General features: G+C 41.3%; 1 protein-coding gene across 6 annotated transcripts in view; it reads right to left on the reverse strand.

The window, feature by feature from the left end:
- The window catches only part of LOC101606968 (WD repeat containing planar cell polarity effector), a 262683-nt gene that overhangs the window by 73288 nt on the left and 176057 nt on the right, over positions 1-13338 (reverse strand). For all 6 annotated transcript variants that reach the window (XM_045137784.1, XM_045137783.1, XM_045137782.1 and 3 more), the window contains one exon: positions 8153-8216. In XM_045137784.1, coding sequence (XP_044993719.1) covers positions 8153-8216 — 64 coding nt within the window. The remainder of the gene's footprint in view (positions 1-8152; positions 8217-13338) is intronic.

The raw sequence follows: 13338 nt of genomic DNA on the forward strand, positions 1-13338 counted from the left end.
AGCTAGGTTTGTGTCAGTAGGTTCCATAAAACTGGGTGTCTGTAACATTCCAAAATGCAATTATAATGCAAACAAATCATAAGCCTGGTTTCAGAAGTCAGCAGGTACAAAACTCTGAAGACATAAAGATGGTGCCAAGGAAGCAATTCTATGTCAACTTGATCACCAAGCAAGTGCCCAGGACTAGCAGATGTAAGCCACCCTACAAAGCCCATGCCAACGAAAGACAAACTACCCAACAGTCCCATGCCAAAGGAAAGCACAGATGGCTGGAGAGCAGCAGCTATAGGTCTTTTTATAGCATTATCAGATGGCACAGTTGACATTCCAAATGGCCCTATGCCAATGGCCAAGGTAGTTAGGGATGCCAGCATGAGAGTGCTCAGAAGGCACACTCATCTTCACTCCATCCAAGATGGGCCAGAGAGGCAATCCTGGGTGGCTTTTATGCCACAATGAGTAAAGCAAAATTAGTGTCACTTATGCTACAGCAATAATTCGGTTGGAGAGGTTACCTGAAGTTTCAAAACCAGAATAAAGTCCTAATGACAGACTTAGAAGCAGAATTCAAGCCAAGACTTCCCAAACCACCGATTCTACCTAGAAAATACACGAACAGCAAAGAATCTTGAATTATGACAGTAAAGGAAAATTTCTATCTAGAAAATAATCTGTCTCACAAAATTTCAACTATACTTCAAAATTTACTTTTGCTCAACTATTGGACAGTAAGTTGTCAATATACCCTTTAATGCTTTACTATTTCACACAAAACCAAAAAGCAACAAAATCATGAAGCTAACATTCATAACCTACACACTTGAACATTTCAGTTGTCTCAATACTTTTCTTCCTATCAGAAAGATCCACCTCTTAACATATTCCGTTTTCATACCTTTGTTTACTTCCTCATCTTACTCGGCTGTTTGCATCATTCTGAAACTCAAGTAGGCGTTTATCTGTGTGCTTTGAATTCTGTGGATTTTATTCAGGCACTTACCTGTTTCTTTATGCCATATTCATAATCACTCTTTTGAGTTGTCTGCTTTTTCCTCTAAGTAGCATTCACGAGTGTTCTCTACTATGAGATTAGTAATTCTTGAAGGAGACATATTATCTGGGTTTTTCATGTTACCCAGTATGTGTTGATACTTGCCTATCTAGAGATTGGAATTCAAAGAGAATACTAGCAGAGGAATGAAATTATAAAGTCAATAAAAGCTTTATGAGGAATTCAATAAAGAGACAGACATACAAAAAAACTGAAATTTTAGAAACAAAAAAAAAACTCAGTAAGTAAAACAGCAACAAGACTTCAATAGAATAAAAAAATAGAATATAAACTAGGGGATCCAGACACTGACAAAGTTAAATTAAGGAAAAATTAATGCACAATTTATATGGGATGCCATTAAAAGACCAACTTTACGACTCATAGGGATAAAAGCAGAACTACAGTATAATATAGAAGAATAAACAGTCTATTCAAGAAAATCATCGTAAAAAAAAATTCCAAATCTAGAGAAAGAGCTAAACATCCACACTCAGGAGGCATATAGACCAAATTGACAAGAACGGTCCATAAAGCTCTACTTATAGCATTTCGCGTCTTGTCTGTGCAAAGCTCTAAACTCTTCCATATTCCTCTGCAACCTTGACCCAGAGACCACAGCCAGTCCCACTGCAGCGATGGCCGTACTCGTGACTCCTTTTCTCCAGCAGCTGCCACCTTGTTGCTGGGGAAAACACATTTGACAAGAAGCAGCAGTTTATGGGAGGAAAGGACTTCTATTCAAAAATACCACTAAGAGCACAACAACGAAGAGAATGAAGATAAAAACATAGCCAATAAGCTAATTGAAGAAATAAATGAAAGACTATAAACAGTTCACACAAAAAAAGGTAAAGATGCTAACATGGCTCAGGGAATTCTGCAGAAGAGAGGACAGATAAGAGCCACAAGTTGGGACATTTTGCACAGAGACATTGCCTCTTACTGACTGCTGCCCCCATAATGTGTGACCCACAATTCCCATGGGGTTGACCTCCATCCTCAGTGAGGAGGGAAGGGATGGTACCAACATGTGATGTTTACATATGAACTATGTCCATATCCAATCATAAAGATAATTAAGAATTAAAAAGGTAAGGACGGGAGCCATACTGTGAGAAGATGCAGCATCGAAGATGGCAGGAGTGCCTCCCGGCCAGTCAGAAGCTCCACTGGCAGAGACTGTCTGCTTGAAATAGTTTGGAACTTTGGAGTACATTGAAGGCTTGAAACTTCCATGGAAACACTTTGTTATAAATTGATAAAGTTGATAAATTGCAGTTAATTTTGGTCAATTCTAGATGAGAGCACAGGAGCAACTACTGAAGACCCATCTCCAGCCATGGTGGGCAACTGCGCATAGCTTCCCTAAGCGCTCACGGTCCACTGTAGGGACCCAGGGTAGGCTAAGTACCCTGCCTTCCAACTACATGATGCTTCAGAGTACGGAAGTGCCGGCAGAAGCGGCTCATCGCTAGATTCACGCGTACTTCACTGGTGATGGCTCCTCTCTCGTGTGAACTGAGCGCAAGATTTAAAGGACTACCTCTCTCCTTCTTCTTTTTCTCCTCTGGATAACTCAACATTAAAGACTAGGACACTGCACATACATGGGAAATTAAAATATGACCATGAAGACCAAGTAAAGGAAAATGATGCGGGTAAAAAAGACCCAAGAAGACTGGAAGTTTACACCTCAGTATGCACCTTAGCACATACCCTAAAATAAAAAATTTTAAATCTAAAAATTAAGTAACAAAGTATAGTGAACTCTGTGGAAAAGTAATATAGTTATCATATTCTTAGATTTAAATAATTAGCTTCAACAAAAATGTTGCAAGGCATACAGAAAAACAACATTACAAATGAACCAAACAGAAATATAAAGAAGGTGATAGAAAACATAAAAGTAAACCAAAAGGAGATTCAGGAGCTGAAAATCACAATCATTGAAATGAAAACTTATTAAAATATCTTAAAGGCAGACTCAAGAAGGGAGAAGGAACTGTAAAACTTACGTGTGTGTCTATGGAAATTATCACTGTAAGGGAAGAGGAAGAAAAGATGCGAGGAAACTAAGCATAGCCTCAGGGGCCTGTAAAACATCATGCTGATCAGTGTAGGCATTTGATCATCCTAGGAGGAGAAATAGATCCAGCAAAAATATTTGAAGAAATAATGGCTGAAAACTCCCCAAATTTGATAGAATATATAAATATATACATCTAAGAAATTCAACGAACATCCAGAAAAACTCTGACTGGTACCATACATTGGATCAAAAGCCCATGGCTGGGGAGGTCACAGGCTATCGGAAGAAATGTACCTATTGGTCATGTTTAATAGACATTTTGTCAAACTGTTTCTTACCTATTTATGTTTAATCTCATAGCTTAGTGCTGCTCTCAGCCTTGAACAAAAAGGCTTCTTTTGCAGTTGACTGAGGTTAAAACAGATGGATATTTGGTCAAAGTGCCAAGAATAAATGACTATTGAGTATTCTGGCCTGAATGGGACTACAATACCATCCCTTTCAAGGCTCAGAAAAACAGTGAAAGAGGGGGTGGAAAGAATGTAAGAGCAGGATGATCAGGAGGAAGGAATGGTGTAGAATGCTGTCTTCTGGACATGATGTGGCCATGCATTTGTGAACTCACAACATACGTGGTTTCATGCACAAGGCTGAGCCTGTTAGCATTCCATCATGGAGTGGAGTGGGGTGAGCTCAGAACCCATCTCTCCATGGAGGCAGCCTACTAGTAGTGTCTGTGGGAGGAGGAGTCACGTTTTCAGTGATGTCATCACTGGCAAGCTGCCCACGCTCCAGTTAGTAACCGCTCTAAACCCACATCTTCAAGTCAGCAACCTTAACTAAACTCTGAGTCAACAACAAACACATGAGCGCAGAAAGTGGACCAGGTGGGAAGAGGAACAGTTTGGGGGTCAGAGAAAGGGGCATAAGAGAGGGTAATGGGGGGCGAGTATGACCAAAATGCATACATGTATGAAATTTTCAAAAAGAAAACTAATGTTTGAAAATAAAATTTTCAAAAGATAAAAAACTTAAAAGCAGCATGAGAAAATTGACTTTCACATATGATGGACCGCCAATAAGATTATCAGCAGATTTCTCATTAGAATCATTGGGGCCAAAAAGTAGTAGGCGTATATATTCAAAATAATTTCTTTGAAAAGCTGTTAACCAAGTGTGCTATATCTGGTATAAATGAAAGAGAAATTAAGACATTCCTGAACAAAAGCCAGGGGCTATACTGTCATTCAGCCTACCTTGCAAAAAGAAATTGTGCAACTGAATTCTGCAAGACATCATACAGTTAGTCTTAATCATATGAATAAATCAAGATCTCAATAGAAGTAATTACATGGGAAATGATCAAATGTATTATTGCAACAATGGTCTGTAACCTTAGTCTTCATTTTGTATACGATTTAAGACAGTGATATAGTTTTTAAATTATTCTAAAAGCTACTGTTACTATAGCTTTGTTTTATAACCTTATGTTGCATTTTTACACACAAGATTAATATATTTAAAAGAATTTTTACTTCATGTTTGGGAGCACAAATGCATAGTAAAGTAATTTTGTGACATCAAAAACTAAAGGAATGGGGACTCTGAAGGAGAATTTTGGTATTTTTTAATGTTTAACTGATACAAGTCTAAATTGGGGCATGGTAACTTTAGAATGTCAATCATTAAGCCCCACACAAAGAAAACAGCCATAGAATACATTCCAAAGGAAAACAAACAAAATAGTCAACTAAGTCTAGGAATTGTGGCTCAGGGCTCTAATCCCAGCACTTGAGAGGCTAAGGTAGAAGGATCACTTCATTGGAGGCAAGCCTGGGCTACAGAGGGAGTTCCAGGTCAGCTTGAATTAGAGTGAAACCATGCCTCAAAAGAAAACCAACCAAAGAAGAGAAAAATAGGTGTTTTGGAAATAACTTAAGCATATAGAATACAAAAACCAGAAGAAACCAGTAAAGTAACAAAAGACCATCATCAGAAATTATTTCAAATGTTAATGCATTAAATTTCTAGTCAAAAGATAGTTCAAGATAGAAGATTCCACTACAAGGATGTAAGAGACTTGTCATAGCTCCAAAGACACAAATAACTTGAAAATAAAAATGGAAATAGTAAGAAAAATATAGCACATGTAGCTATATTAATATAAGAAAAAAATAGACTTTAAATAAAAGTTCCAAGTGAAAAAGACATTACATATTAACGAAAGGCAATGCAGCAAGAAGATACAATAACAATAAGAAATATCAATAAGCAATCATGCAAGTATGGGAAATAAAAACATGCAGAATTGGAAGAATAGTTCTATAGTAATAGTTGGAAAGACTACAATACCCTATTTTCAAGAGTTGTTAGGAAAGAACAGAAAAAATGAAAGTAAGGAAGTAGAGGACTAAACACAATAAATCAACTAACTAGATCTAACAAACATACAGGACATTTTGCCAGAGAACAGAAGCATCCAGGTTCCTTTCAAATTTCCCAGTATGCCAGGTATTGTCACAAACTAAGCCAAAATAAGTTCAAAAAGATGTAACTGGGCTTGAGGATAGAACTCAGTAAAATACTTGTCTTGTAAGCATGAGAACGGAGTTAAATCCTCAGAACCCATATAAAAGTGCCAGGCGTGGGAGCATATGCTTTTTCAGTCCCAGGGAAGGGGAGGCAGACAGGCAGATTCCTGGCTATTGCTGGCCACGCAGACTAGCCCGATTGGCAATCTCCAGACTAATGATAGAATGTTTAAAAAGGAAGTATGACATCCCAGAGGACACAGACTACAGTACGTGTACACACACACACACACACACACACACACTTTTAAAATTCATGGATTCTAGATAGCCAGTTTTATCTTGAGTGAAAAGAACAGTGCTGGAGGGATGGCCACACGGATTCCGAGACGGCAGCGTAGCGCCCACATGAAAGCCCCTGGGCCGGTCAGTGGGGCAGAAGACCTAGACATCAGCCCACAGCACCACACCCACCCGATTTCTGACAAAGGTACCAAAGAATACACACTGGAGGGAAGACGGAAACTTGAACAAAGGCTGCTGAGAAAACTGGGTCTCTGCATGCAGAAGAATAGAAGCAGACCTTGTGTTAGAAAGCTGGCTCAGTGGTTAAAGACACTTTTTTGCAAAGCCTGAGAGCCTGACTTTTATTTCCTAGGACTCATGTAAAGCCAGATGCGCAAAATTGTACACGTGTCTGGAGTTGGTCGGCAGTGGCTAGAGGTCCTGGCATACCTATTCTCTCTCTCTCTCTCTCTTTCAAAAAAGAAGCAACATAAATGAATATTTTTAAGAACAGATCCATACTACCCACCCCGCACAAAACCAACTGCAAACTGGTCAAGGATGTCAACATAGGACCCGACATTGCAGGTGCTGGAGGGGAAGGTAAGCGTGCACCTCGACACAGGTGTAGGGAAGGACTTTCGGAGAAGGACTGCAGTTGCTCAAAAGAGAAGAGCAACGACAGACAAACAGGACCTCATGAACTAGAAAGCTTTCATATAGCAAAGGAATGTGCCAGTCAAGTAAAGAGGCAGCCTACAGAATATGAGAAAATCTTTGCTAGCTTTACATTTGATAGACTGAGGATTGGTATACAAAAGTGCTCAACATCCTTAACTTCAGGGAAATACAAATCAGAACTACTTTGAAATTCCAGCTCACTTTAGTCAAAATGGCTTTCTTTCATCAAGAAAACAAAAACGCACGCTGGTGAGGCTGCGGGGAAAGAACCCTTTCGGGTGGCAGTGAAAACGGAGACAGTCCATGGTGCGGCGGTTTCTCAACAAGCTACAGATAGAACTACCGATGAAGGGAGCAAGCTCAGTAACGACGGGCCCACCGATGTGTGGGATGTAGCCCGTGGCTTAAAGTGACTGCTCTTGTAATCAGAGCGCACGAGTGTTCGGGGCCAGCCGAGCCCAGTAAGTCATAACCCTCAGTCCCTTTCTTTAAGCAATGTTTAACGATTATCCAAAGTCAAAAGCTCCTCACCCTTTGCTCTTGCAATGTACTACTTGTTCACACACTACTGGATTCTGTCTGTCCCATAAACGTGCAAGAGCGCGTGCCCGCCTGCAGGAGAGAGGAAGCCACAGCCGTGGTGACAGCAGATGCCGCAGGTTTACCCATGGGTTAACTGCACTTTCCTTTTTTTGTGTGTGTGTGTGTGTTTATTTTTATTTATTTGAGAATGACAGAGAGAGACAGAAAGAGGCAGAGAGAGCCAAGTGAGAATGGGCACGCCAGGGCCTCCAGCCACTGCAAAAGGAACTCCAGATGCGTGTGCCCCCTTGTGCATCTGGCTAACGTGGGTCCTGGGGAATCAAGCCTCGAACCAGGGTCCTTAGGCTTCACAGGCAAGCGCTTAACTGCTAAGCCATCTCTCCAGCCCTCCTTTCCTTTCTTTTAGGGAGCTGCTAGAGGCAGCTAGCCCACTCTTGGGATGGGGTACCAGGAGTTAGCCAGCCCACCTCTCGGGCTGTGGTCTGAGAAGAAGTTTGCCCACTTCTGGACAGGACCGTGCCAGAGGCTATTCTTCTCTAATCTCACTCTTCACTGTGGTGACTTTACAATTAATGTCAAAGCGATCCTAATTTGTTACTTCTCACTGAAATCTACAAGAAGATGCAGCAATTTCAAGATCTGTGGGACATGCTTCTCCCGAGTCCCAGCTTTTGCCCCTGTGCTGGCTCAGAAAACGGGTTAGAAAGACATTTAAACTGATTACATACAAAGGTGTCGTCCCTTCATATAAAGGCACAGGACGAGAAAAGTTCAAGAATTATAAATACTTAGAAAAACATAGGTGATCCTTTGGCCCTGGCAAGGAAAATGTCAACAAGTCAAAGGATGTTCGATCACTATTGACCAGTTGCTGGAAGGCAGAGCTGCAGCCAAGACAGAATAATGCTTCCCACCACGTGTCTAAGGCTACAAACGACACTAATCCTTTTTAATAGCCACAAAAGTTGACAACTTACGAGGCGCTTAGAAATGAAGGCACAAAACAGATCACCTCTGGGAAGGACTCACCATAAACAAGTCACGAGCACCAATGTCAACAGCTAGAAGAAATGCCTTTTCAAATCTCTGGTACCTATGCCAAAGGAAAAGAGAAGATTTATTTGTAAATAAAACTGTATAAAAGGAGAGTTGCAATGTTTAATGTATTTATTTGGTATTGTTTTCATCCTTCTGACAGAAAACATGTTTTCCAACAGGAGAGATTTGGCCTCCTAGGGTTTTCAATATGCCAAATGTTCTCATGTACTTTGACGGAGCCTGCAGAGAGCTTGCATACAACAAGGATAAGCCTAACTTAAAGTAGACGTCACTGAATGTGGGAAAATGACAGCTTAGGAAATATGCTTTTCATGATTTTGACTTAATTGCATTTTATGAGAGAAGATTACAAAGAATAAATATAGCAAGAGTAATTAACAAATTAAAATCATACTTTTGTATTACTAAGGTAAAATTTGAGGTGTCAAATCTTACATTATTACAAAATTCTCACTTCTATAAGTTTTGAAAAACAAAATCCTAGTTTGGCTTAAAAGAATATAAATGATTTCTATTTATTTGAAGATGACACTTCCCATAATTAAATTTTCTTTATGAATGACTGGGGGGGACAAATAAGTTGTCAAAGTACTCAGACAAAAGCTAGTTGCCTACAGTTTCCAGTGCTGGGAAGGTAGACACAGGAGGCTCCTCAGGCTTGCAGGCCAGTTAATGTAGGCTCTCACTCTTGGTTGCAGATTCTGTTTTATTTTACAGATGGCAGTGAAAACAGGAGAGAACAAAGATCCATCGATAACACAACAAGATCGCTAATTGCCCACCATGAGACATGCCACCTCTACCGCATCTGCCGGGGCTGAGAAGACATTGCAGAAAGGATGACGTGAACACTGCTCTTACTGCTAGCCTGACAGCCAGCTCCAGGTTGATGATGACAAACACAGTGACCAACCAAAACCCATCAAAACAGAAATCCCGGGGCTCAACACTAAATCAGCCTGCTAACAGGCTTGCCATGGCTCAGGAACATTGTGGTAAAAGGTTTAAAAAGATTCTAAGAACCACAGAGTGGGTAGGAATGTCCTGAAGCATGCCCCCTCTGCTGTCCCACAGGAACTGACTGAGGTCTTCATGACCCCACAGTGAATACCACAACCCCAGTGGATCCCTAGGGAAACAAGAGTAGGGGTATGGGGTTAAGAATATAACATCCCCCCTCCCCCACACACATTAAAGTTTAAAAAATCTCGGGGCCTGAAGAGATGGCTTAGCAGTTAAGGCACTTAGTTGCAAAGCCAAAGGACCTGTGTTTGATTTCCCAGAACCCACATAAAGCCAGATGTACAAGGTGACGCATGTGTCTGGAGTTGCTTTGCAGTGGCTAGATACCTTCGTGTGCACATTGTCTGTCTGCCTGCCTCTCTCTCTAATAAATAAAATATTTTAAAGAATCTTCTTGGGATCACCAAATAAACCAGGGGGAGGGGATGAGCCAAGCTGACATACAGTGTACTCTTCTACCACAAAGTTAAGTGTGTAAGGAATTGTTGACCAAGATAAGAGCCCTACAGAAAAGCAAGAGGGAGCTAGGAGCTTCTCACAATCATCTAGGGCCGGACTCCAGCTAGTTGCCACTGGGAAGTGCTTCTCCTCCCTAGGCCCTGCCTAAGCCGGCCAGAACAGAACTGCGGGGAAGGGATTCTCCTACTCACTGTAAAATCAAACACCCTGCAGGAGGAGACAGCAGGGACAAGCTGCTCCAGAACCCCATCAGGCAACTTTCCACAACTTCCTCCCCCCTTTCCCAGCACCATGAACACCACTGGAGGTCTCAGGTGACAAGGGCTCTAGACCACCCTCCCCCCCCCCCGCCCCCCCCACACACACACAGCATGCAGCACAGCAGAAGTGAAGATCAGACCTGCCAAACCAGCTAAGCCAGGCCCATCGCACACAAGAGGGAACCAGCTTCATGCTGAACGCGGGTGATAGACAGTCACCACAGAAGGTAAACGGGGCTGTTTTACACGGGTGCGAACACAGCCCAAACCCCAGTCCGCAGGCTTGCGCTGGAAGTGCTGACTGCACCTTCCATACCAGGGCAGATGGCTGAAGAAGAGACTTCTGGGGAGGGAAAGAATTCAAACCTAGCCCACAAGACAAAAACAAGGACTTTTTAGATTTGATCTAAGTTTAGTCTACTTTGATACTCTTCAATAGGATAAACTTTTGTCACTTTTGATTTGCCTTAGCTTTTAATGCCCTTTTTACTTTTTCCTTACCTGGGGACAGAGTCTTACTCTAGCCCAGGCTGACCAGGCACCCAGTGTAGCCCAGGCATCTTAGCCTCCCCCTGACCTGGAGGAGGGCATGAGCCCTATGCTTGCCCAGCTTAGGGGCCTTTGGTTTTGTTTGTTGTCAACCTAACTTATGCACAAAAACATGATGCTAGTTCTCTTTCTGTTCTATATTGCTCAGCTGGATTTTAGATTTACTTTGTATTTTTCTCCACCCAGCTTGCTACTGGGATCTTTCTACTATTAGTAACACATACAACATTACACTTTCGTCTCTTTCCAACCTCTATTCCACATTTCTCCTCCTTATTCCCTCCTTTTAAATTTCCATAAGTACAAACTTCCATGGCCTCAAAAAACCTCTAAAGTCTGTGGAAACTGGAAGCATCCCAACTTCACTCAGCTCGATACTTGAGCAGCCCACATCATTTTCACAGTGATACTAGACTTCATCCTCTTCCCGCACGGTTCCCATTCCTAACCCCAGCATAATTCATACCTGTTTATTCAGTTGCCCACAAGCAATTACTGTAGCCAAAGTGAATATTGTTAATTCGCTACTACACGATTTATGTGATAGGTATATCCAACAGTGTGTATATCACTTCTGCCCCCACTGTTGAAGTTATACAGAAGCCACTTTTGACCCCATGAGATCTTACCCTGAAGATATGAGTGAAAAGAAGAGGAAAAAGCACATGCATGAGACAACAAGAAAGAAGAAACCATGTTTGAATAATAGTTAATCCAAGAGACTAAGAAAAATGACAGGTACCCATGAAATCCAGAAAAATCATAAGGACATACATTAAAAACATACTCTACTAAACGGGAAAAATCTCAAAGAAACGGATGAATTTCTAGATATATATGATTTACTAGAATTAAAGTAAATGAGAGAAAGCATTTAAAAAAAAAAAAAACCTTAACAAGCAACGAGATCGAAGCATTTGTCAAAATAATCTCCTAAGTGAAAGGATTCTCTGGTGAGTGTTAGCAGAGCTTCACAGAAGAACTAGCATCTGGGTTCTCAGATCACCCCATAAACGGAACTCTTTTTATGAAGCCAGCACTACCCAGATACAAAAACCAGATGAAGGTACAGCAACAACAAAACAATTATAGACCATGAACATAGATATAAAAATTCTCAACAAAATACAAGCCAACAATACAGAAACACATAGAAAATACCATTGACCTTGATCAAGTGGGCTTTATTCCAAAGATCCAAGAATGGTTCAACATATTCAAATCAATAGATATAAAACATGTAAACGGACTCAGGGGCAGAAGTCACATGATCTACATAGATGTGGACAAGGAAATAGAGAAAATACAACATTCCTTCAGGATAAAAGTCCTAAAGAAACTAGGGATGGAAGGAACATGTCAACATAATATGGAGTATTTATGACAACACTACAGTCAACACCACACTCAATTTTTGTAAAACTCAAAGCATTTCCACTACAACTAGATAAAGAAAGGAGTGTCCACTTATATTGTTTAATATCTTATTGGAAGTCTTAGTCACGGCAATAAGAGACTCAAATGCAAGGGAGACAAATAGAAGGAGAATAACAGGAAGAAGTTCAATTATCATTTGCAAATGCGATGTTCTGTGTATACATAAGGATCCTAAAGACTCTTAGAAAATTTAGAGCTGATAAGCGCTTTCAGCAAATAGCAGGATAAAAATTAACACACAGAGGGGCAGGGATGAGGGAAAGGCTGTATCAACACATGATGTATCCATACTTAGTACGTCCATAATTAATAAAAAAAGAACCAAAACATAAACAGAAATGAGCAGCCTTCCTAAACAACAAGTGAGGTAACCTAGGCTCAGAAAGTCGACCACCACATTGGCTCTCATATATGGATCCTAGCTTCAAATGTTTAGATTTGTATATGAGTTGAAGTAAACATGAGTAGTAAAGACCAGGAAGATACAAAGGGGGTATGAGGGAGGGAGGGGGGGCCAAGGTGAGGTTGTAGTACATATTTAAGTACAGGAGTAGAATACTGGGTGAAGTCATCTAAGAGGGGTCAGGGCAGGAGATGCAGGAGAAGAGTAGGTAGGAGGAGGATAAATCAAGTTGAAAATGTTATGAATAAACCATATCTTTGCTAGCTAAACCAATATATGTTAAAATAAAAAAGGAATGTTTGGGCAGAAGTACTCTGTGGGGTGGGGGAGATAATGCTATAACCAGAAGCCATAGACTGGTACTAGAAAATTTCAATGCCAAGGGGGATACCTTCTCGTGAGTTGTGGGTCAGAAAGGCTCCTGATGCCCCAGACATTACAGGCCATTGCCAAGGCTCTCTGTTGCCCACCTGAACTAGATGGTAAGACCCTCTTGCTGAAGACTCCACAAGCACGGGCTGCAGGCCACCGAGAAGAGAAGCAGGAGCTGAGCTGAAAGCCTCTCCACTGTTTTAGCTGTGAGAATGCGGAGAGAGCCAGGCAGAGTATTGGGGAGAAAAGCTATCACCACTCTTAACCAGCAATGAACCCTATTAGTTTTAGGGTTGGCCAGCCAGGCAAAAGATAGCAACTGTTGCAAGAAAGGCAGGTTTCATAAGGGGGAAACCAACTGTTCTCCAATTAGATTTGAGGTCCATTCCATGGGAGGGAATTCCTGCCCCGGTACTGAAAACCTAGTCAAACACTTATGGCTGGGGAGGCCATAAATCCTAAAAGGGAAACAAATGCTATTGTCTGGCTAAATGGATATGCTGTGCTCATCAAAATGTCCTATACTTAATGCTTATGCCCATATGCTAATGCTACCCTCACTTTTAGTTAGGGGCTTCTCTGCTCCAATGGTGGGGACCACTGGGGTGACTCACAGCTCATCAGAGTGCTAAGAAGTCACAGTGGAGTGTTCA

Source organism: Jaculus jaculus, chromosome 18 (genome assembly GCF_020740685.1).
Source record: "Jaculus jaculus isolate mJacJac1 chromosome 18, mJacJac1.mat.Y.cur, whole genome shotgun sequence".
NCBI classification, from domain to species: domain Eukaryota; kingdom Metazoa; phylum Chordata; class Mammalia; order Rodentia; family Dipodidae; genus Jaculus; species Jaculus jaculus.